This window comes from Cervus elaphus, chromosome 22 (assembly GCF_910594005.1).
Source record: "Cervus elaphus chromosome 22, mCerEla1.1, whole genome shotgun sequence".
Lineage (NCBI taxonomy): Eukaryota > Metazoa > Chordata > Mammalia > Artiodactyla > Cervidae > Cervus > Cervus elaphus.
The window spans coordinates 58,021,761-58,044,257 of NC_057836.1; the positions used below are offsets into that span (position 1 = coordinate 58,021,761).

General features: G+C 38.0%; 1 protein-coding gene across 1 annotated transcript in view; it reads right to left on the reverse strand.

Annotated features, from left to right (window-relative positions):
• Positions 1–22,497, reverse strand: part of CFAP54 (cilia and flagella associated protein 54) — a 294,432-nt gene that overhangs the window by 220,882 nt on the left and 51,053 nt on the right. The window contains exons 16-20 of the mRNA XM_043881586.1: positions 20,833–20,961; positions 20,372–20,498; positions 13,929–14,015; positions 13,716–13,837; positions 3,499–3,675 (exon numbers count right to left, since the gene is read on the reverse strand). Of these exons, the coding sequence (XP_043737521.1) occupies positions 3,499–3,675; positions 13,716–13,837; positions 13,929–14,015; positions 20,372–20,498; positions 20,833–20,961 (642 nt within the window). The remainder of the gene's footprint in view (positions 1–3,498; positions 3,676–13,715; positions 13,838–13,928; positions 14,016–20,371; positions 20,499–20,832; positions 20,962–22,497) is intronic.

A 22,497-nucleotide genomic window follows, 5' to 3' on the forward strand; every position in this document is an offset into this window, starting at 1 on the left:
GTCATCTCTAGTCAGTTTAACACAGCATTTGATTTCTTTTATCATGATGTGGCAAAAGGAATACTTTTCTATACAAAAATATAACTATTCAAGTTTTAAAATATGAAACCTCAGTTTACAAAAATACTCAGGTTTACACTTTTTAAAAATACAAATATAGTTTACCTGGGACCAAGACTAAAATATTATTCATTATTAATTACTTTTAGCTACTATGAAGTGAGCAGTTCCTATGTGTTAAGCACTGTTCAGACAGTGGCAGAGAGTGACTCCAAAGATGAGCTCATCTTGATGACAAAAAGACCAACACGGAAATAATTTTCACATTTTATTTAATAATAAGTGACAAAAAGCAAGTGGTAAAAGAAGCAAGGCACTAATTTGTAGTGTTTTAAATAAAATGTAAACATGCATATGAAAAAGCCTAAAAGAAAATATTTCTAAGTAAGAATAGTAGAGTTTGGATGATAAAATGGTAAGATTATCGGTAATATTTTTTCCTCTGGTCTATAAATTTTCTGAAACATTGTATTCCTTTGATAATTATTAAATACAGATGTAAATCAAAAGCAAAATGCAAATTGCACAGAAAAAAAAAGCAAACTTAAAACTTGACTAAATGGTTAGACAATAATGGTCTTTTCGCCAAAACATCAAAATAATGAAGATTCCTCATCATCATGAATTATTCTCACTGTAGGGAAAGGGCAAGAGGTGATACCCAGGAAAAAGCATCATTAGGAGGTACACTGTCCAGGGGTAGGTGAAGGGGGGTCGTTTTGTTTCCTTTTCCTCAAAGGCCCCACCTCACAACATCTCAACTTCTAAAACTAGGAAAAAAGGGTAGGGGGTGGGGAATGTAATTGTCTCAGAAGCAGCTGCCTCTTACAGCTCCACCTGCTATTTCTCCCTCTGGGTCAACAGAAAAACACTAATTGTGTGTTGTCTGCACAAGTAGTTCTCCACTCTTGACTATGCAACAGGATCGTTTTTTAAAACACAGTTTGTACATAATCAACCATTAAAAAAAAATTACATCTACCCCAGCCTGCCTCCCTCAATGAATATGAATACCTAGTGCAAAATAGCCCAACTTTTGTGTTTTTAAAGAAAATTTCTCAGGTGATTAAAGAGCACTAGGAAAGGTAGAACTTCAAGGACAGAAAACACGCTGAAGGAACTTGAAAGATGGAAGCCAGGAGAAGAGGGAAAAAAAAACAGCTCAGCATGACTCTCAGAAAAAAACTTAGAAACTAACTTTCCTTGACTTTTCATGTAAAAAAGTGCCATAGAGGTAAAAAAGGAAGAACTGTGCTGTTTTATGACCTAGATCATTATTGCTCTAAGTGAAGCTCTACATATTTTGAAGCTCTACAGAATTTGAAGAGTAGTTTTCTCTAAAAGCATTTTTACAAGCAGGCTTTATGTTTCTATTTTGTTACCCAGATGAAAACATCTTAGTTTATATAAGAAGAATAAGTCCTTAGGGTCTATGTAAGAGTAAGGACACAATGGACAAACCACCACTAACTTTGAAAGTAAAATGTTATAGATAACATTAATATTTTCAGCTATCAAAATAGATGTTAATGCAACGAATGCCTTAACAAGAGGATTTTGAAAAACAAAAGATGGCTGAAATCGCAAACTAGAAAATGTATTTAAGCCCACAGCACCATCTAGTGCTAAGGAGTAGGTAAAAGAAGGTGTCATTTCCAGCAGCATGCAACTCTCCCAACATAGAACATACATCAACTTCACAGAATGTGCTGAGTAACAAGTCTTACAGCTGCAGGTCAAGTGTGGGATTCTTATGTCTTCCTATTTCTAACCATTATGAAATAAACTAGTCACTAATTTGAGATACATAAAAAATAAAACCCTGGTTAAATAAATCAAAATAATTACATAAAAACAAACAAAAACTCTTGGGAAATTATCCAGTCTTAGTTCTATCCTGAATTTCTAAAGCCAATGAATCCTTATTCTTAAAACAGATCCCCCAAATCCAAAATTGAATTTTAATACTGCTAAAAATTGCAGTAATGCATTTATCATAGCACAGTTGGGTATAAGATGAATGCTGTTACTATTCTTTCAATTATAAGGCATTAGGAAGGTAGTATTACTTCTCACTGACGTCCACCTCCCATTAGTCTAAAACTCCTCAAAAAACGGAATTGTGCTTTGTGTTTACTTCTATACTTTAGCTCACACAGAGCTTAACAACAGACACTCAATAATGATCACTGCACAGAATTTATGAAAAAAAATCATCAGATAATAGAATCACAGAGTATAACCTCATTAACTGATTTTAGGAAACCTTATTACATATGGTTAATACAAGAAATGTAGGGACCTTGGTTAACATGCCAAGAATATGATATAATATCTCATTCAATTTTCACAGCAGAAACATTTTACAAGTGAAAAAGTAACAAAAACAAATTTAAGGAAGGTTCAGAAAGTATATTCAGACTTCCCAATCTAATACTGCTGTGCTAGAGCCAGAATTTTACCTCTGTGTTTGTCTCACTTCAAAGACCATGCCCTTTCCACTGTATCAAGTCAGTGTAAGCTCAAACAGAACATCCTAAGGATAATCAAAGAAACAACTTTGTTTTTTATACAACATCAAAGAGCATATGTTCATCACCCAAAAGAGGAAAATGTAATATTTAAAATATTAATTAGATGGAACCAAATGCTTGTGAGGAAACTAAATCTCAAGTTACAGTCACACACAGACTAATTCCAAGGCACTGGGGCTGGGCTTCAATAAACACATAGAGTTATGACTTATAATGTGATTGGAATTAGTTTGTTTTTATTAAAAGACTCTTTTAATAAAAATTTAGTCCAACTCTTTGTGACCCCATGGATTATATATTCCATGGAATTCTCCAGGCCAGAATACTGAAGTGGGTAGCCTTTCCCTTCTCCAGGGGATCTTCCCAACCCAGGGATCAAACCAGGGTATCCTTCATTGCAGGTGGATTCTTTACCAACTGAGCTATCAGGGAAGCCTTTTATTAAAACAATCCTCATTTACTCAGAAGAACTTTAGAAAGAGCCTCTAAAATCACCCCCCCTCAATTTTCTTATCTTCACCATTGGTTCTCAGAGTAACTTTTATCCCCTTCAAGTGTCTGTCTCTATTTTAATGAAACCTTCTTGATACTGAGCACGCCAGTATATCAGTGTATGACTGTCATGGTGACAAAGGTACTTCGAGAGAAATGCTTCTCTCTTATTTCTCCTTATTATATATTTGGGTGTAGCAAAGCTATATGGAGCCAAACAGGAAATAGCATAAAGGCAAAAGCGTCAACGAAGACACTAAGTGTAGTTAAGACATTAAAATACTAATCTCGGTGTTCAGGGTTTATAAATAAGACTATCCAAGTGCTAAAAGCAATAAAACTATCAATCATTACAGTTATTGAAGTACCTTTGATGCTTTCCTTGAGATAAAGATCAAAATAGACAACATACCTTAACATCAGAAACAAATGGGGCAGGTTTTAATGTCACAGAACGGTAAGTTCGGGACAGCAGGATGGGTGGAGGAGGGACCCTGCTTTTCTTTCTTTCGGCAGTTTCCACATATTTCTGATATGAATATTGTATACTTTGTTCTGCTTCGGTCTTCTCAATCAAAGAATATGCTTCCTATGATAAAGTATGAAAATAGGAAAAATACATTTCAAGGGCTTGAACTTCATTTTATTGGAGAATTCTGGTGATGTTAAACAACATTATCTTGATATATGTATTTCTGGGGCCTTAAAATACATATTTCAAGCATTGAATGATATTCCAGAAGTAAAAACTAACTACTAAACAAGGACAAGTAAAAAATAGCTATTAAGACAATTACACTGTATGTCTAACATGTTTATCATTATTATTATACATTAATAAAAGACATTTCAGTTTCAGATCAAGTCCTCTGAATATCTGCCATCATATTTCATTATCCTTAAAAATTTTGTAACACAATTATCTGCATTTATGCTTATGAATTGTACATTTACACTTAATGCAACTTGAAATGTGACTCTCAAGTAATGATCATTGGTATATGCGGTTTACAAAATTAATATTATTGAGGGTTTCTTACTATCAGCAGAAAGACATAAAATATACACAAATATCTATTCTATAAACCTAAAGGAAAGGCAATAACCTTTTTAAGGGTTACACATTTAGTGACAACAATAAAACAAAAAAAACATAAAAATCAGAAAATCTAAATATTTCCAAAGTAAAACTAACTAAATCAACAATAATACATGTAAATGAGTTAAACTTTTATATTAAATGAAAAAGCAAAGACTCTGATAGAGTGCTAAAGCAAAAACCCATGTAAAGACTAAAATTGAATGATAGAAAATAGAATAGCCTTTCAAACAAAGGGTGCTCGGATGATTAGACATCCATGTGCAAAAGAAAAAAGAGGGAACCATATATCACATTATATACAAACAGTTAACTCAAAATGAACTATGGACCCAAATGTAAAAGCTAAAATTATAAAATACTTAGGAGAAAATATAGAAGTAAATATTCACAACCTTGAGTTAAACAATGCTTTCTTAGATATGACACCAAAAGCACACCGACAAAAGAAAAAGCAGATAAATTTAAATTCATCAAAATTAAAAACCTCAAATGATAAAATCAAAACAATAAAGACAGCTGACAGAATGGAAAAAAATATTTGCAGATCATATATTTGATAAAGGAATTGTATTCAGAATATATAAAGAACTGTTGCAAAAATTTTAAAAATAATAAAATAATAAAAATAAACAATAATGAAAAATTCCACTAAAAAATGAACAAAGGGTTTGCCTGAGGAAACCAAAATTGAAAAAAGACACAAGTATCTCGTTGTTCATTGCAGCACTATTTACAATAGCTAGAACATGGCCACCTGATGCAAAGAGCTGACTCATTTGAAAAGACCCTGATGTAGGGAAAGATTGAAGGCAGGAGGAGAAGCGGACGACAGAGGATGAGATGGTTAGATGGCATCACTGACTCGATGGACATGAGTTTGGGTAAACTCCAGGAGTTGGTGATGGACAGGGAGGCCTGGTGTGCTGTGGTTCATGGGGTCACAAAGAGTCGGACGCAACTGAGTGACTGAACTGAACTGAACTGAGAACATGGAAGCAACCTAGACGCCCATCGACAGATGAATGGATAAAGAAGTTGTGGTACATATACACAATGGAATATTACTCAGCCATAAAAAGGAATGCATTTGAGTCAGTTCTGATGAGGTGGATGAACCTAGAACCTATTACAGGGTGAAGTGAGTCAGAAAGAGAAAGATAAATATCGTATTCTAACACATATATATGGAATCTAGAAGAATGGTACTGAAGAATTTATTTACAGGGCAGCAGTGGAGAAACAGGCATAGAGAACAGACTTATGGACATGGGGAGAGGGTGAGATATATGGAAAGAGTAACATGGAAGCTTACATTACCATATGTAAAATAGACAGCCAACAGGAATGTGCTGTGTGGCTCAAGAAACTCAAAGAGGGGCTCTGTATCAACCTGGAGGGGTGGGATGGGGAGGGAGGTGGGAGGGAGGGTCAAGATGGAGGGGGTACATGTATTCCTATGGCTGAGTCATATTGAGGTCTGACAGAAAACAACAAAATTCTGTAAAGCAATTATTCTTCAGTAAAAAAATAAATTTAAAAAAATAAACAAAGGGTTTGAATAGACATCTCTCCAAAGAAGATAACACAAATAGCCAGTGAGCAGATGAAAAGATGCACATTATCACTGATCACTGGAGATGGAAATACAGAAGCTAACTCAAAAATACAAAAGCAGAAAAACCTCGACACAGGAATAATGATGAAAGAAACTCAGATATCCAAAAACCTACTTCCCACACATGTCAATCTTAAATGATATTATTAAAAGTTAATATTTCAAATCTCAAAGAACCGATAATTCCTGTCATTTGTTAAATTTCTAACTACAGAGAAAGATAGATAGCTTCTGAAATATATTCTAAAACTATTACAGCTTTGATAACAAAACCTGAAAAAGTGACTGCACTTAAAAACACAGAGAAATCTTTTTACAAATACAAAATGCAAACATTCTAAATAAAATACTAATTCACTGATGTAATAATATATTAAAGGAATAGTGTACTGTAATTATGTTGTCTCCTCAGGAATAAAAGGACGATTTAATACTAGGAAATCTAGGAATATAATTTAACTTATCCATAAATCAAAAGAAAAAAAAATATGATTACAGGCTCAATGGCCAAAAATACATTTGAGCAGTTTTTAAGATTATTAATTTAAAAAAGAAATCAAAAGGGAAGTCAAAAAGTATCTTAAGACAAATGAAAACAGAGCATACCAAAACTTACAGGATTCAGCAAAAGTAGTTTTAAGAGAAGGTTTATAGTGAAAATGTCCACCATAAGAACAAAGATCTCAAATAAACTATCTAACTTTTTATCTAATTTCTTCAAGGAAACAGAAAAACAAAAATCCTAAGATCAAAGTTAGTTGACGAAATAACAAGGATCAGAAGGGAAATAAATAAAATAGAGACCATAAAGACAATACAAAAGCTCAACTAAAACAAAAGCTGTTTTTTAAGATTAAAAAAATTGACAAACTTTTAGCTAGATGAATAAAAAATAGAGAAAGACTCACATATTAAAGAAATGAAAGAGGAGACAACTGATACCATAGAAACACAAAGAATCATAAGAAAGTACTATGAACAATTATATGCCAACAATTGAATAACCTAGAAGAAGTGGATAAATTTCTAGTAATATATAACCTACCAACAGTGAAATACCATAAAGAAATAGAAAACACAAACATACCAGTAACAAGTAAGAAAATGAATAAGTAATCAAAAACTTCCTGATAAAGACAAGTCCAGGACTAGATGGTTTCAGTGGTAAATTCCTACCAGATGTTTAAAGAATTAACTCCAATCCTTCTCAAATTATTTCAAAAAACTGAAGAGAAGGGGACACTTACACACTGTTTTGACAAGGCCAGCATTACCCTGATACCAAAACCAGACAAGGATAGTATAATACAAGAGAAGAAAACTACAAACCAAGATTGTTGATGTATACCTGAGATTAACACAACAGTGTAAATCAACTATACTCCAATAACTTCTTAATTTAAAATAAAATAAGCTACAAAGATATCCTGTACAGCACAGAAAATAAAACCAGTATTTTATAATGACTATAAATGAAATAGGGCTTCCCCAGTGGCTTAGTAGATAAAGAATCCACCTGCAGTGCAGGAGATACAGGAGGCACGGGTTCAATCCTTGGGTCGGGAAGATCCCCTGGAGAAGCAAACAGCAACCCATTCCAATATTCTTGCGTGAAAAATCTCATGGACAAAGGAGCCTAGAGGGCTACAGTCCAAAGGGTCACAAAGAGTCGGACATGACTGAGCAACCAAGCATGCACATAAATGGAATAGAACCTTTAAAAGTTGTAAATCACTGTATTGTATACCTGTTACTTACATGACATTGTACAGCAACACTTCAATTTCAAAAAATAATTTAAAAAAAAACATACTGTTTTATTGCCACAAAACAATAGTACTGAAGTCCAATCATTTGAATGCAATCTCTCTCCCTATAGTTCCCATTAGAGAACACATGACCTACTTCTTTTCATGAGTTACTCAACACTTAAAAGGGCTTCCCCAGTTGATCAGCAGTAAAGAATCTGCCTGCAATGCAGGAGCCAAAGGAGACACGGGTTCAATCCCTGGGTCAAGAAGACCCCCCGGAGAAGGCCATGGCAACCCACTCCAGTATTCTTTCCTGGGAAATCCCATGGACAGAGGAGAGGCGGGCTACAGTCCATAGGGTCACAGACAGTCAGATATGACAGAAGCAATTTACTATGCACGCAGCATGTATGCAATGCTTATAAGGACAGATTGATGTTAAATATATCTGAAAATGCCTTAACATCCACAATGCAGCAGAACACTTATGGAAAGATGTAATGCAACTTTGAAGGGCATGATAACAATCATAAGACTGGAAAGATAAAGGGCCAGATTTATTATTCATCTAGTAGATCTCTCAAAGTATATTCTGGGTTCTCAACAATATTATGTACATTTCAGAAGGAGAGGAAAAGTAGGTTAAGTCCTATCCAAGAATCCTAACAAAGAATATTGCTGAGAAGAAAATATACAACTTACAAGCTCTAAGAGAAAAGACAGAAATGTGTAGTTTGATAAAGAAAAATCTATTGAAAGCACCAAAAGTTATCCTGATATGACAAAACAGAACGTCCCAGAGCGCTTAAAGTGGCAGAGAACATAAGCAGTAGTAAGGATGACGGCTAGCATTTACTGACTGCATGCACTGTGCTCAGTCGCTCTCTGTGGACTGTAGCCCCCCAGGCTCTTCGATCCACAGGGGTTTTCCAGGCACGAATACTGCAGTGGGTTCCTGTGCCCTCCTCCAGGGGATCTTGCCAACCCAGGGATCAAACCCAGGTCTCCCACATGGCGGGCAGATTGTTTACCATCTGAACCACCAGGGAAGCCTTATTGACTGCTTACTCTGTGCCAAATGTTAAGCATTTTATAGGCATTTCATTAAATCTCCCCCAAGATCACCCATTTTACAAATGAAGAAATTAAAACTTAAGAGAGCATAAGAAACTTGACCTTGGTCATATAGCTAGTCAGCAGCAGAACCACAGCTCTAATCAAGAACCTTCTACGTCTAACCACTGTGATTTCTTGTCTTAATACAAAGTAAAGTTTAAAAGAAGCATGAAAAGGCAACCTAGGTGATGTTTTCTCTGCAATAACCTCAAAATATTTAAAAGAAAAAAACCCTAAAATGTAAATATGCTAAAAGAGTGAAGTCTTCTTTTGAAGACTTGGGGTCAAAATATGACCTCATAAGAGGGGGGTCAGAATCAAAAAGGGGTTTACTCTTTATGAGGAAGATGGAACAATTTAAAAGAACTGAGAAGATCTCGGAAATAAATTGGCTTACATATACTCTTCCTCAAAAGAGCAAACAGGATTGATTTGACTAAAATGCTACAGAATAGGGGAAATCATTTCAGTTGGTAACATAGTTAATACAACAGGATTCAGGAGTTCCACACTGTGTTCAGTCCCCCAGCCATGTCTGACTCTGCGACCCCATGGGTTATAGCCCGCCAGGCTCCTCTGTCCATGGGATTCTTCAGGCAAGAATACTGGAGCAGGTTGCTATTTCCTCCTCCAGGGGATCTTCCAACCCAGGGATCAAACCCAAGTCTCTTGTATCACCTACACTGGCAGGCAGATTCTTTACCACTGTGCCACCTGGGCAGCCCTGAGTTGTAAATCCAGGAAACATTAAAGCCAGGAGTGATTAGAACTTCTAGTGGCTGGGCGTCTTCATTAGTTATGGTTCCAAATTAGGGCCATAAAATTAGATTTTGTGTTGATTATAAAAAAATAATCTACTAATCCATAATGCTCTCTTTGCTTAGAGTTGAAGCACTATAACTGAATTTTTGAACAGTCAATTACTGATTTAAGTTTCAACAAACAGAACAAGGAGATCACTAGATGTATCAGTTAGGGTTCTTTGGTAACAGAAGCAACAGGAAAATGAGACTTTGACCACAGCAGGACCAGAGGCAAGAGGGTCCTCAGAATACAACTAAAAGAATCTGATCAGGACACAGGTATCAGAATGAATGAATGCCAACTCTGTGTGTGTGTGTGTGCGTGTGTGTGTGTGTGTGTGTGTGTGTGTGTGTGTGTGTGCGCTCAGTCATGTCTGACTCCTTGCAACTTCATGGACTATAGCCCACCAGGCTCCTCTGTCCATGGAATCTTCCAGGCAAGAATACTGGTGTGGGTTGCCATTTCCTCCTCCAGGGAATCTTCCCGGCCCACAGATTGAACCCCTCCTCCACTGGCAGGAGGAATCTTTACCATTGAGACAACTGGAAAGTCCTGAATGCCAACTAGTTTTTGTCTTTTCATCCCTCTGCTCAAGATTCAGATTCCAAAGAGGGAACAACCTATTGGTCTAGCTCACCAGTCATCCTCTTGGCTGGCTGAGAAGAGTGGCCCTGAAAAGTCCCACCTGGTTACATCTAGTGGGGAAAAAGAAATTCCTTCAAAGGTGGCATTTGGAAAGGAAAGTGGATGCTCGACAGAAAACAGCAGCATATAATCTGCCCTGGTACCCTTAGCACTTGTACTGAAGAGTATTCCTGCCTCTGCCCAGTGAGAAATTGCACTGTAAAGATGCTCAGCGTTGGACTACTGGACTCTGAAGTGAACTATGAGTGAAGATCATAAGCTATATGCTGATTCCTCTACTTCATCAGCAGAAGATCAGGGACATCTCAGGCTGGTTCTAGATGCAAGCCATTAAAATAAATCAGAGGTATAGTGTGTAAAATGCCAGTAAGGACTTTCAGAAGTCAAATAACCAAGAGAGTAAAATGAGAAAAATAAATCCCCACAATAAAAAAAATAAGCCAACCATCTCATCTGGAAAGCTAACAGGTTCTTATCAAAAGTTGGTCCCTTATCCGTGGCAACAAGCTGGTCCACCTTTAATGGACTTAGAATAAAACAGACACCTAATGAGAGTATTCATCTCTATGAGGTCAGGAAACTTCTGAAAAACTGAAACACGGTATGAATTATTGAGGAGTTCTGCAAAGACCCAGGCTTTCCAAATCTTTTTTATGGTATCAGGTGACACATCAGATACTGGTTTGGGGATAATTGTATTACCAGATGATGATAATGTAAAGTATGCTGTAATGTAGCTGGGAAAAAAAATGACTGCCAAGGGAAAGAAATTTATTTGTCTTCTTTAAGGAAAGAAATTTTGGCAATTATTTGATCCATAACATCATCGTTTATGAGAGTACCCTGAGGACTAATCATTAAGCTTTTTAACACTAGGATAAAAAAATTTCCATGGAGGAGCAGAAATGGCCATGGACAATTTCAGGACTTCTAAAAAAATATTCAACATTTCCCAGCTGGTGACAATCCTTATGGAGGACCCCTCATAAAAAAAAAAAAAGTGGAGCTTCTAAATGCTTCATGAGTTTAACAGGATATTATAATTTTTCTTAAGTTAAAATAGTTTCACTTAAGAAATAGAAAAGATACACATGGAGAAGAAAATGAACACTTCAGCTTTCCCACATTTCTAGTGTGCTTCCAGTCACGACAGTGGGAAGATAGAGACATAACAGGGGAATGGGTATATTGTGATAGCATAAAGACAAAACTGTGTCATAATAAAACAAAAGAGAAAATCCTGGAGGATTTACTCTCTCTGAACTCTAAGAGGCCATGATATGAGTCCTGAGAGAACTAGTTTCTAAAAGATAAGCTTTACTTGCCATTGAAATAGGACTGCAGTACCAATGTCCTCCAAACACTGGCTAATAAAGATTGGTTGTAGAAGCATCTGCTAAGAAATGGGATCCTGAACACACCCCAGGAGTATTCCGACAGAGATCAGATACCGCTTGGCCTGGTCAGCTGAGACTGCCCAACACCATCATCAAATTCCTTCATTCAAATACTGGAGATTCTAATGTATCAAGGCTCTCCCTGAATAGGGCCAGGACAGACTTCCTCTCGTTGAATACTGGCAGCATCCATCCAGAACCCTTAGATTTCTTTTGAACCAGACTCTACTTTCTCTCTGGCCTCACCTTTTACCATCCTTTCCAAACAACCCCCTCCCCTTTGCCATTGCGTCTTAGCTTCTGTCACACCGAATGACCTACAGGACAACAAGCATTCTATGACCCTCCCCGCCTCAGGACCTTTGCACAAGTTGTTCTCTCTGCCTTGCATGTCCTTTCCACCTTTCTCTTTCTCTGTCTCTGGCAACTCCTGCCTGTCTTTCAGTATTCAACTTCGTGTCATCTTTTCTGAATGTTTCCTCAAACATTCTCCACTGTTGGGTGAGGTATTCTCTTCCTGAATTTCCCTGGCACTCCTGCAATTAAAGCACTTATGACAATGACTCATAATCACTTACTTACATGTCTATTTTCCCATAGACTGGATTTATTTTGAAGGCAGAAACCACCAAGAGTAGGCAATCCATCAGTATCAGTTGAATAAAGGAAGGATCTTTGTTTTTATCCCCTGTACTCAGCATAATACCAGGCACATAGTCAACTTGCTTTGAAACATTTGCTGAATGGATCACAGGCCCTCAAAACCATTTGTTGGATAAATGAAGTGACGGACTCATGATCAGGAAACCCTACATGCCAGAAATCTGAAATTCCAATATTCTACTTTCTGACTTCAAACACCTATCCTTCTAGCTCTCTCAAATTCTGATTTTATGGCCCCCGACCTCATAGAGAAGCCCGATTTCTTGATATCTCCATAGTTTACCAAGTCTTTAAAAGCCTTGGTGGGTGTTACTGCCTTCCCTACTCAATCTGCACCCATTTCTCATTGTGAACTTTTAACCTATACTTTCACACTTTTTAAAAAATCCAATCTGGTACAGATCTCTACTGTCACAAGAATTCTACTGTCACAGCTACTAAGAATACCACACCAGGATAATATCATACCAGCATTCAGATGGGGCCTTCTGGAAATCCATGGACTTCAACCTCAGCTTGAACTTCAGGATGCTGGCCAGTCCTTTATCTTAGAGTTAGCACCTTCATCCATTCCTCTCCACTCTCCCATTACCTTCTCTCTCTTCAGTCCATCTACCCAGCCCCACACTCCATGGTTGGCAGATCTCCTTGCCTCCTACTTTAACAGATGATTCAGATAAGAAAGTATCCACTCAACTCTCTGCCTCCACAACAGACTTATTGACATCTACATCTGTCTGTGGCTCCTTGCCTTCTACATCAGAGGGATGAGGTGCCTGCTCTGCAGTCCACCCTCCATTGGAGAGGAATCGCTTTGTGTGTGCTTTCAGTCCCATCTCCTTTCCCTCATCTATTAGAGGATCCCCACTGTATGTCAGACTCTTCTTCACCTCTGTATCCTCCCCCTAGCTTTGACCTACACTCTTCTATCCTGTGTCAGTCAAGCTACTGGTAGTCTCTAATTTATCATGTGCCATTCATTCAGCTAACACAACCAAAGTTTTGTGATGCATAGGGACAAAATAAAACAGAAACATGATTCCCCTCAGGAATTTAAACTCTAAAATCAAAATAATGAATTAGTAAGAAGACAGAACAATTTCCAGGTCACAGAGAGACAACAGCAAGGCAACTGGTCCACAAATCAGCAATCTCCATCTTAGGAAAGGTGCCATAGCCTAAGGACGTTAAGTATTTCAGTTCCATAGTAAGGAATGCACTCAGGCATGCACGGTGTCACTTACATGCTACAGTTTACCTCATTCTGAACCCTTCTGATTTTATTTGGTTCCCTATGTAAGGTACCCCCTGCAGAGGGAGAATCTCTCTCTCAAGAGAGTTCAAGGCAGGAGATATACATTAATTTTCCCACTTAGAACTATTTCACTTCACACAGAGAGGACTAAACACAGCAAATCTGAAAGTTCATAATCCAATGTTAAGGGCAACACATTATTTTTAGAAAAGAGCAATAAATCATTCATTTTTACCAGGGGTTTCAAGTCTGGGCTAAAGTAAGGAATGGTACACTGTTACCGTCAAGTAGTTCTGTAGAGAAGAACAGGTCGCATCGTTCTCAAACATTAGAAGAGTTTTCTGCATCAAATAAATTGCTTTAGATAGCTTATTCTTCCTTATTTTATTCATTACACTTAATTCTGTAAAAGCAGACAACTATTTTACCAAAAGGGCAACATAAAAACTATCTTGAAGAAATTTGGAAAGGCATTTTCTCCAAATTTTAATTACCTGTAAAACAATCAGGGCTTGCAGTTTTTTTTAGTGTCTCTGTACCTTTGGTAGATGTACTCTTGCTCACAGTTGGAGTCTGCAAAACTGAAGAAGAAGAAAGAGAAGAAGAAGACGGTCATTACAGTTAGCTTTACATTCAAGAAAGGAAATATTTCAAAGCACCAAAGAGTAAGTCTCTATTTGTGAATTATTGCTTCCTCTATCATTCAGTTCAGATCAGGTCAGTTGCTCAGTCATGTCCGACTCTTTTTCAACCCCATGGACTGCAGCGCGCCAGGACTCCCTGTCTGTCACCAACTCACAGAGTTTACTCAAACTCAAGTCCATTGAGTTGGTGATGCCATCCAACCACCTCATCCTCTGTCATCCCCTTCTCCTCCCACCTTCAATCTTTCCCAGCATCAGGGTCTTTTCAAATGAGTCAGCTCTTTGCATCAGTGGCCAAAGTACTGGAGTTTCAGCTTCAACATCAGTCCTTCCAGTGAATATTCAGGACTGATTTCTTTTAGGATGGACTGGATGATCTCCTGTCAGTCCAAGGAACTCTCAAGAGTCTTCTTCAACACCACAGTTCAAAAGCATCAATTCTTCGGTGCTCAGCTTTCTTTATAGTCCAACTCTCACATCCATACATGACTACTGGAAAAACCATAGCCTTGACTAGACAGACCTTTGTTGGCAAAGTAATGTCTCTGCTTTTTAATATGCTGTCTAGGTTGGTCATAACTTTTCTTCCAGGGAGTAAGCGTCTTTTAATTTCATGGCTGCAGTCACCATCTGGAGTGATTTTGGAGGCCAAAAAAATAAAGTCAGCCGCTGTTTCTACTGTTTCCCATCTGTTTGCCATGAAGTGATGGGGCCAGATGTCATGATCGTAGTTTTCTGAATGTTGAGTTTTAAGCCAACTTTTTCACTCTCCTCTTTCACTTCCATCAAGAAGCTCTTTAGTTCTTCTTCACTTTCTGTCATAAGTGTGGTGTTACCTGCATATCTGAGGTTATTGATATTTCTCCTGGCAATCTTGATTCCAGCTTGTGCTTCATCCAGCCCAGCATTTCCCATGATGTACTCTGCATCTAAGTTAAATAAGCAGGGTGACAATATACAGCCTTGACATACTCCTTTTCCTATTTGGAACCAGTCTGTTGTTCCATGTCCAGTTATAACTGTTGCTTCCTAAGCTGCATACAGATTTCTCAAGAGGCAGATCAGGTGGTCTGATATTCCCATTGCTTTCAGAATTTTCCACAGTTTCTTGTCATCCACATAGTCAAAGGCTTTGGCATAGTCAATAAATCAGAAATAGATGTTTTTCTGGAACTCTCTTGCTTTTTTGATGATCCAGAGTATGTTGGCAATTTGATCTCTGGTTCCTCTGCCTTTTCTAAAACCAGCTTGAACATCTGGAAGTTCACGCTTTACCTGCTATCTAGGGCCACCCAAGACAGACGGGTCATGGTGGAGAGTTCTGACAAAACGTGGTCCACTGGAGAAGGGAATGGCAAACTACTTCAGTATTCTTGCCTTGAGAACCCCATGAACGTATGAAAAGGCAAAAAGATAGGACACTGAAAGAGGAACTCCCCAGGTCAGTAGGTGCCCAATATGCTACTGGAGATCAGTGGAGAAATAACTCCAGAAAGAATGAAGAGACAGAGCCAAAGCAAAAACAGCACCCAGTTGAGGATGTGACTGGTGATGGAAGCAAGTTCTGATGCTGTAAAGAGCAAGATTGCATAGGAACCTGGAATGTTAGGTCCATGAATCAAAGCAAATTGGAAGTGGTCAAACAGGAGATGGCAAGAGTGAACATCGACATTTTAGGAATCAGCGAACTAAAATGGACTGGAATGGGTGAATTTAATTCAGATGACCATTATAACTACTATGGTGGGCAAGAATCCCGTAGAAGAAATGGAGTAGCCATCATAGTCAACAAAAGAGTCCAAAATGCAGTAGTTGGCTGCAATTTCAAAAACGACAGAATGATCTCTGTTCATTTCCAATGCAAACCATTCAATATCACAGTAATCCAAGTCTATGCCCTGACCAGTAATGCTGAAGAAGCTGAAGTTGAATGGTTCTACAAAGACCTCAAGACCTTTTAGAACCAACACCCAAAAAAGATGTCCTTTACACTATAGGGGACTGGAATGCAAAAGTAGGAAGTCAAGAAACACCTGGAGTAACAGGCAAATTTGGCCTTGGAGTACAGAATGAAGCAGGGCAAAGGCTAATAGAGTTTTGCCAAGAGAACTGGTCATAGCAAACACCTTCTTCCAACAACACAAGAGAAAACTCTACACATGGACATCACCAGATGGTCAACACCGAAATCAGAATGATTATATTCTTTGCAGCCAAAGGTGGAAAAGCTCTATACAGTCAGCAAAAACAAGACCAGGAGCTGACTGTGGCTCAGATCATGAACTCCTTATTGCCAAATTCAGACTTAAATTGAAGAAAGTAGGGAAAACCACTAGACCATTCAGGTATGACCTAAATCAAATCCTCTATCAGGTCATCTTTTTTCACTAATAGATAAAAATTCAAACAAATCTAATAAAGTTTTATCATTAAATTCTTTTATTAGCCACAGTATGAGAACATGAAGAATTTTCAAGTTATAAAAATATTTTATTTTCTATTTCATCTTAAATAAAATGATCTTGAAGGTTGATAAATAGGATCCAACCTACTTTTGGTCACTTTCCTTCCTCAAAAGCTTTTCAAAATTGCTCCATCCATGTTCCCTGCAAGAATTCTGGGTACCACATGAGGATCTCCACTCTGCTCTATCTGCGGCTGATAAAATCAGAGCCTCTCTCAAAATTTTCAACTAACACACAAATTACTGCCAGCTGGTTATGAGCAGTGAGAGAACCTGGTGTGTAGCTGAGACTGACCATCATGGTGGTCCAGGAAATAGGTAGCAGGATGAGGGAAAAGAAGATGAAGGTATGCTGACCCAGGGAGGTAGAAAATATATCAATAAACATTCTTAATTTTCTAGGTCTGGTTCTCAAAAGACCTGGCAATAGGGTACCTGTAACAACCTTACAATAAACCCCTTTTATTGAGGTTTAATTATTTGTGCTAATGCACATGAGCCACCATGGGATGATGACTGCCTGATAAAAAGATATCAACAGACACCATTAAAAAATATAAAGTTTCTTTAATGGCAAAGGATAAGGAAATTTACCTGCATGGAAAACAGAAAATATTGCACCATTCTCTCAGCACCTAGAGTATTATAAATGCTAATTAAGTGATAGCTCTCATGATTATAATCATTGGAGATAAGAAAGATGAGACTGCAAGAAAAATGTGAATGCCCAATACAGGAGTCACACTTTATAGCACAATCATCAACAGACGCCCATTGTAAAGTCCTTGAATAAGAATGACAAAAGCAGTCATTAGGCAACATTAGTCAGACAGCAGCATAGACAGTAGAGGGTGACAGGAGGAAAAAAGATCATCCGTGCCAGGGTGGCAGTTCAATAAGGCAGAGAAAAACATCAAGCAGATCCAGATACTGCAAAGAAATAATAATTCCATGTAAATATATGTACGCACATATCTCCAAAATACATAAAGAACTTACATAATTTAATAATAAAACTCTGATTTTAATGGGCAGAATAACTAAATGACATTTTTCTAAAGAAAATATACAAATAGCTCTCTAGTACATGAAAAGATGCTCAACATTACTAATCATCAGAAAAATGCAAATCAAAACCACAAGGAGACATTACCTCATGCCTATTAGAATGACTATCAACTAGAATGATGATATCAAACTAGCCAATCCTACAGGAAACCAGTCCTGAATATTCATTGGAAGGACTGATGCTGAAGCTAAAGTGCCAATAATTTGGCTACCTGATGCAAAGAACTGACTCATTAGAAAAGACCCTGATGATGGAAAAGATTGAAGGTGGGAAGAGAAGGGGACGATGAGGATAAGCTGGTTGGATGGCATCATTGACTCAATGGACATGAGTCTAAGTAAGCTCCAGGAGTTGGTGATGGACAGGGAAGCCTGGCGTGCTGCAGTCCATGGGGTTGCAAAGAGTTGGACACAACTGAGCAACTAAACGGAACTGATCACCAAGAAGACAAGAGATAACAAACACTGGCGAAGATGTGGATAAAAGGGAACCACTGTGCACTATTGGTGGGGGTGTAAATTGGTTAAGCCACTTTAGAAAACATTATGGAGATCTCCAAAAATTAAAAATAGAACTACTATATGATCCAGCCACAAAGGAAATGAAAATAAGATTTCAGAGATATCTATGGTCCCATTTTCAATGCAACATTATTCACAATAGCTAAGATATGGCAACAAAGATATTGCAACGACCTAAGTGTCCATCAATGGGTGAATGTAGAAAGAAGATGTGATGTACATATAGAGGTAGATAGATATAGATATATATCACATGCACAATGGAATATTATCCAGTCATGAGAAAGAAGGAAATCCTGCCATTTGCAATAACATGGATAAAACTTGAGGGCATCATGCTAGGTGAAATAACCATACAGAGAAAGACAAATATTGGATGGTATCACACACAAGGAATCTAAAAAAGCCAAACTCATAGAAACACAATGTAGAGTGGAAGTTACCAGGGGCTGAGGGAGTGGAGAAAAAGATATTGGTGAAAGGGTACAAACTACCAGTCATAAGAGGAATAATTCTGGGGAGCTAATATATAGCATGGATCATAGTTAATAATACTGGAGTATATATTTACAAGTTGCTAAGTGAGTAAATCTTAAATATTGTCACCACAAAAAAAGAAATGGCAACTATGTAATGTGCTGGAGTTGTTAGCTAATGCTATAACAATAATCATTTTACAATGTATTAATGTAGCAGATCTACACATTGTACACCTTGAACTTACAAAATATAATTGTCAATAATATCTTAATAAAGCTGAGGAGAAAAAAATCTGCACTCATATATTATTTAATTAACCAGCATTTGACTAAATCTATTTTCAAACCAGTCAATCCTAAAGGAAATCAATCCTGAATATTCACTGGAAGGACTGATGCTGAAGCTGAGGCTCCAATACTTTGGCCACCTGATGCAAAGAGCTGACTCATTAGAAAAGACCCTGATGCTGGAAAAGAATGAAGGCAGGAGGAGAAGGGGACGACAGAGGACAAGATGGTTGAATGGCATCACCGACTCAATGGGCATGAGTTTGAGCAAGCTCCGGGCGATGGTGAAGGACAGGGAAGCCCGGCGTGCTGGGGTCCGCGGGGGCGCACACAGTTGGACACGACTGAGCGACTGAACAACAAACCGTGCATATGATGCGACATAATCCAACTCAACCAGCCCCTGACACTGCTGTCAGAGATACCTTTCTAAATTTTTCCATGCAGTTCAGTTCAGGCCAGTTCAGTACTTTCAGGACATTACATAAACCCTTTAACCCTTCAAGCTCCGTAATCCACCTCTAGGCTTAGCTGTGTCAGTCTCCCACGGGCGCTCTTTACTGCAGCCATGAGAGAATTCCAGCAGTTTCTATACTTCGTACAATTGCTCCCACCTTGCTAAAAGTTGCTCTCTCCATTCAAAGTGACTGCCTCCTTTTCAGTGTTCTTCATAAAGACATCTGCTAGCTTTCTGGTCAGCTCTCATCTCTTTCGGGAAGCCACCCCTGACCTTCTTGTCAGTTACACTCTTCTGTGTGCCAAGAGCAAACACTCTGAGTCCACTTCCACTGCATTTAACAGCCTTGCCTGTTATAGTTGGCTTACTTATCTAGAGCTCAAAAATAAAGGCTGTGTCTCTTTAAGACCAAGCCTGAAAACAGCTCCCAGATCTTGATATTCTCTTCAATAAATGTTTGCTTAATTGAATGGCAGTGAAACATGTATATTGCCATATGTGAAACGAATCGCCAGTCCAGACCCGATGCGTGAGACAGGGTGCTCGGGGCTGGTGCACTGGGATGACCCAGAGGGACGAGGTGGGAAGGGAGGTGGGAGGGCGCTTCAGAATGGGGAACACATGTACACCCGTGGAGGAGTCAAGTCAATGTATGTCAAACCAATACAACATTGTAAAGTTAAAATGAATAAATAAATAAGTTTAAAAAAAATTTTAATTAAAAAATTTTAAAAAAATAAAATACCAAAAAATAAAAAAATAAAATACCAATAATTTACTATAACTCAAACAATTTAATTTTTCAGAAGTTTACAGATTTGCTAACCAAGGTGTAAAGAAATAATGAAAGATATCTATGGATATTAATCAGGGAAGTAAGAAAAAACAAAGCACCAAAGTTTATCTGAAAAACACCCAGTCAACAAGAACATTCTTCACAAATCAAATTGATTCCATGCTTGAACATGTCTTAAAATGGATTCAGAACAAGTTATCTGCTTTGATGATTACTAACCTTGCAACTGGTCAAGAAGCATAACAGATACTCGGTGCTGGGCTTGAATTAGCTCAAGATGCAAGTCCATTATGAAATTATTCGGTGTGACTGGTTTGCACATGTCTCCATCTATACAGTGGGTGTGCTTCGGTAGAATTGAAGCAAAAATTAAAAAGGAATACAGTTATCGAAACATACAAAAATAGCTCTATCCTACTGTCATTCAGGTTATCATTTTATTCTTAGCCTGTAAGTTGTGCTCACTTCTTAACCCTTTAAAATCTGGCTTGCACAATAATTAATCACTCTCCACATTCCCCAGAGGCCTTTCAGTGACAGGTTCAGACTCCGCACCCTCCTCGGTCTCCTCTGAGAGGAGAGGAGCGCATTTCCAGTCTGAGGGGCCCCCATAGACCACTCTGCTTACCCATGCTTCCTAGTTAAGGGAAACACGTCTAATGTATGTTTCTCATGCTCACCGTGGCATAGCAATGGTCAACCACTGACGATCCGTTCGGCAAAGCGGTTAACATGCAGCTCAAATTGATGCCACCAATGGCTCTGTCAAGAAGTTCATAGGCCAAAAATAGCTGTTCCTCAGGTTTTTTCTAAAGTAATTTTATAAACAAAACAGAAAATTCAGATTTCAGGGAAAAATCATATACAACACTTCCAAACTTAACAGTAATTCAAAACCCCCTCAAGGAAGCCACTGTCCTTGAATTTGGTTTCCATTCTTTTGCATGTTTTTAAATTTCTACTACATATGTATGTGTCCACTAACAAGATGCAATATAGCTTTGCATGTTTTTGATTCTCTTGTAAAATTCTGCAGTTCATTTTTTTCACTCAACCATATGTCACTGAAACCTTCTCCTGCAACTCAGGGTGTCTGGCAGGGTCTGGTTAAGAACACAGAGCAACTCTAAGTATTCCAAGCAGAAAGGGATTTAATGGACAGAACTAGAAGTGTCCCTCACTACTGGAAGCCCTGGGGGAGCAAAGATCAAGAGAGCTGCCAGGGATGACTTAACTGCATGCAGCAAGCTAAGAATCCAGGAGCCAGGTGACAATCTCAAGTGTCTACCACACTGAAACAAATGAACGGCAAGGGCTTGCTCAGCAAGGCTGATCAATTATCTTCTTGCATCCTCCTCTGCAGTGTAAGAACTCTTTCTTCCCTTGTGTATAACAAATTCATTCAAATACCCCTAATTGGAAGACTAACCTAGAACCATATGGAAATGAGATGGTGGGAAATGCAGCTCCAGGTCTTTCTCGCTCTAGCGTGAAGCTGATTACAGAAGGGGGATAGCAATGATACCAGCTGACTCTAGTTCAAGGCCACTGCAGCTGATTCACCTTCTATGGCTAGGATGAAATGGTATTATGCTGAGGACTGCATCACAATTCACTTATCCACTCTCCCCCAATGGACATTTAGACTGCTATTACTAAAAGTGTGCAATGTTACTATCCTAGTCTGAGACTTCTTTACAGGTCTACCTTTTCTTCTGCTTCTCTTTTTTCACACAGCTAAGACCCCTAGGGCATGTTGATTAGAAGAAAGACAGACATCTAAGTTTTTACATCAGGATAAAGGGATTACTTTTAATCTTTTACCATAGGTGCAATGGTCATTAAAGGTCTTGGCTGTTACCCTTTATGGGATACAAAAGTTCTCTTCTATTCCTAACTTGTTAAGAGTTATTTTTTAAAACATGGTTGTTGAATTTTGTCAAATGCTTTTGTTGCATCTCTTTCTGATGATGTGGTCATATTTTTCCCTTGTCATCTGCAAATGTGGTGTATTGCATTATGGAATTTCTAGTGTTCAAACATCCCTGCATTCTGGAATATACATAATTTGATTACACACATCCATTCAACATATATATAGCTAGATATCTCCATTCAAGAATCACAGGTTCATAAACAAGGCCCTACCATACAGCACAGGGCACTATACTCAGTATCTCCTGATAAAACATAATGGAAAAGAATATAGATGCATAATGAATCACTTTACTGTACAGAAGAAATTAACAACATTATAAATCAACTATACTTCAATAAAATTTTTTAATTAAAAAAAAAGGAATCACAGGCTCCTAGAGTTTCCTAAGCAACTCAAGCAGTGTAAA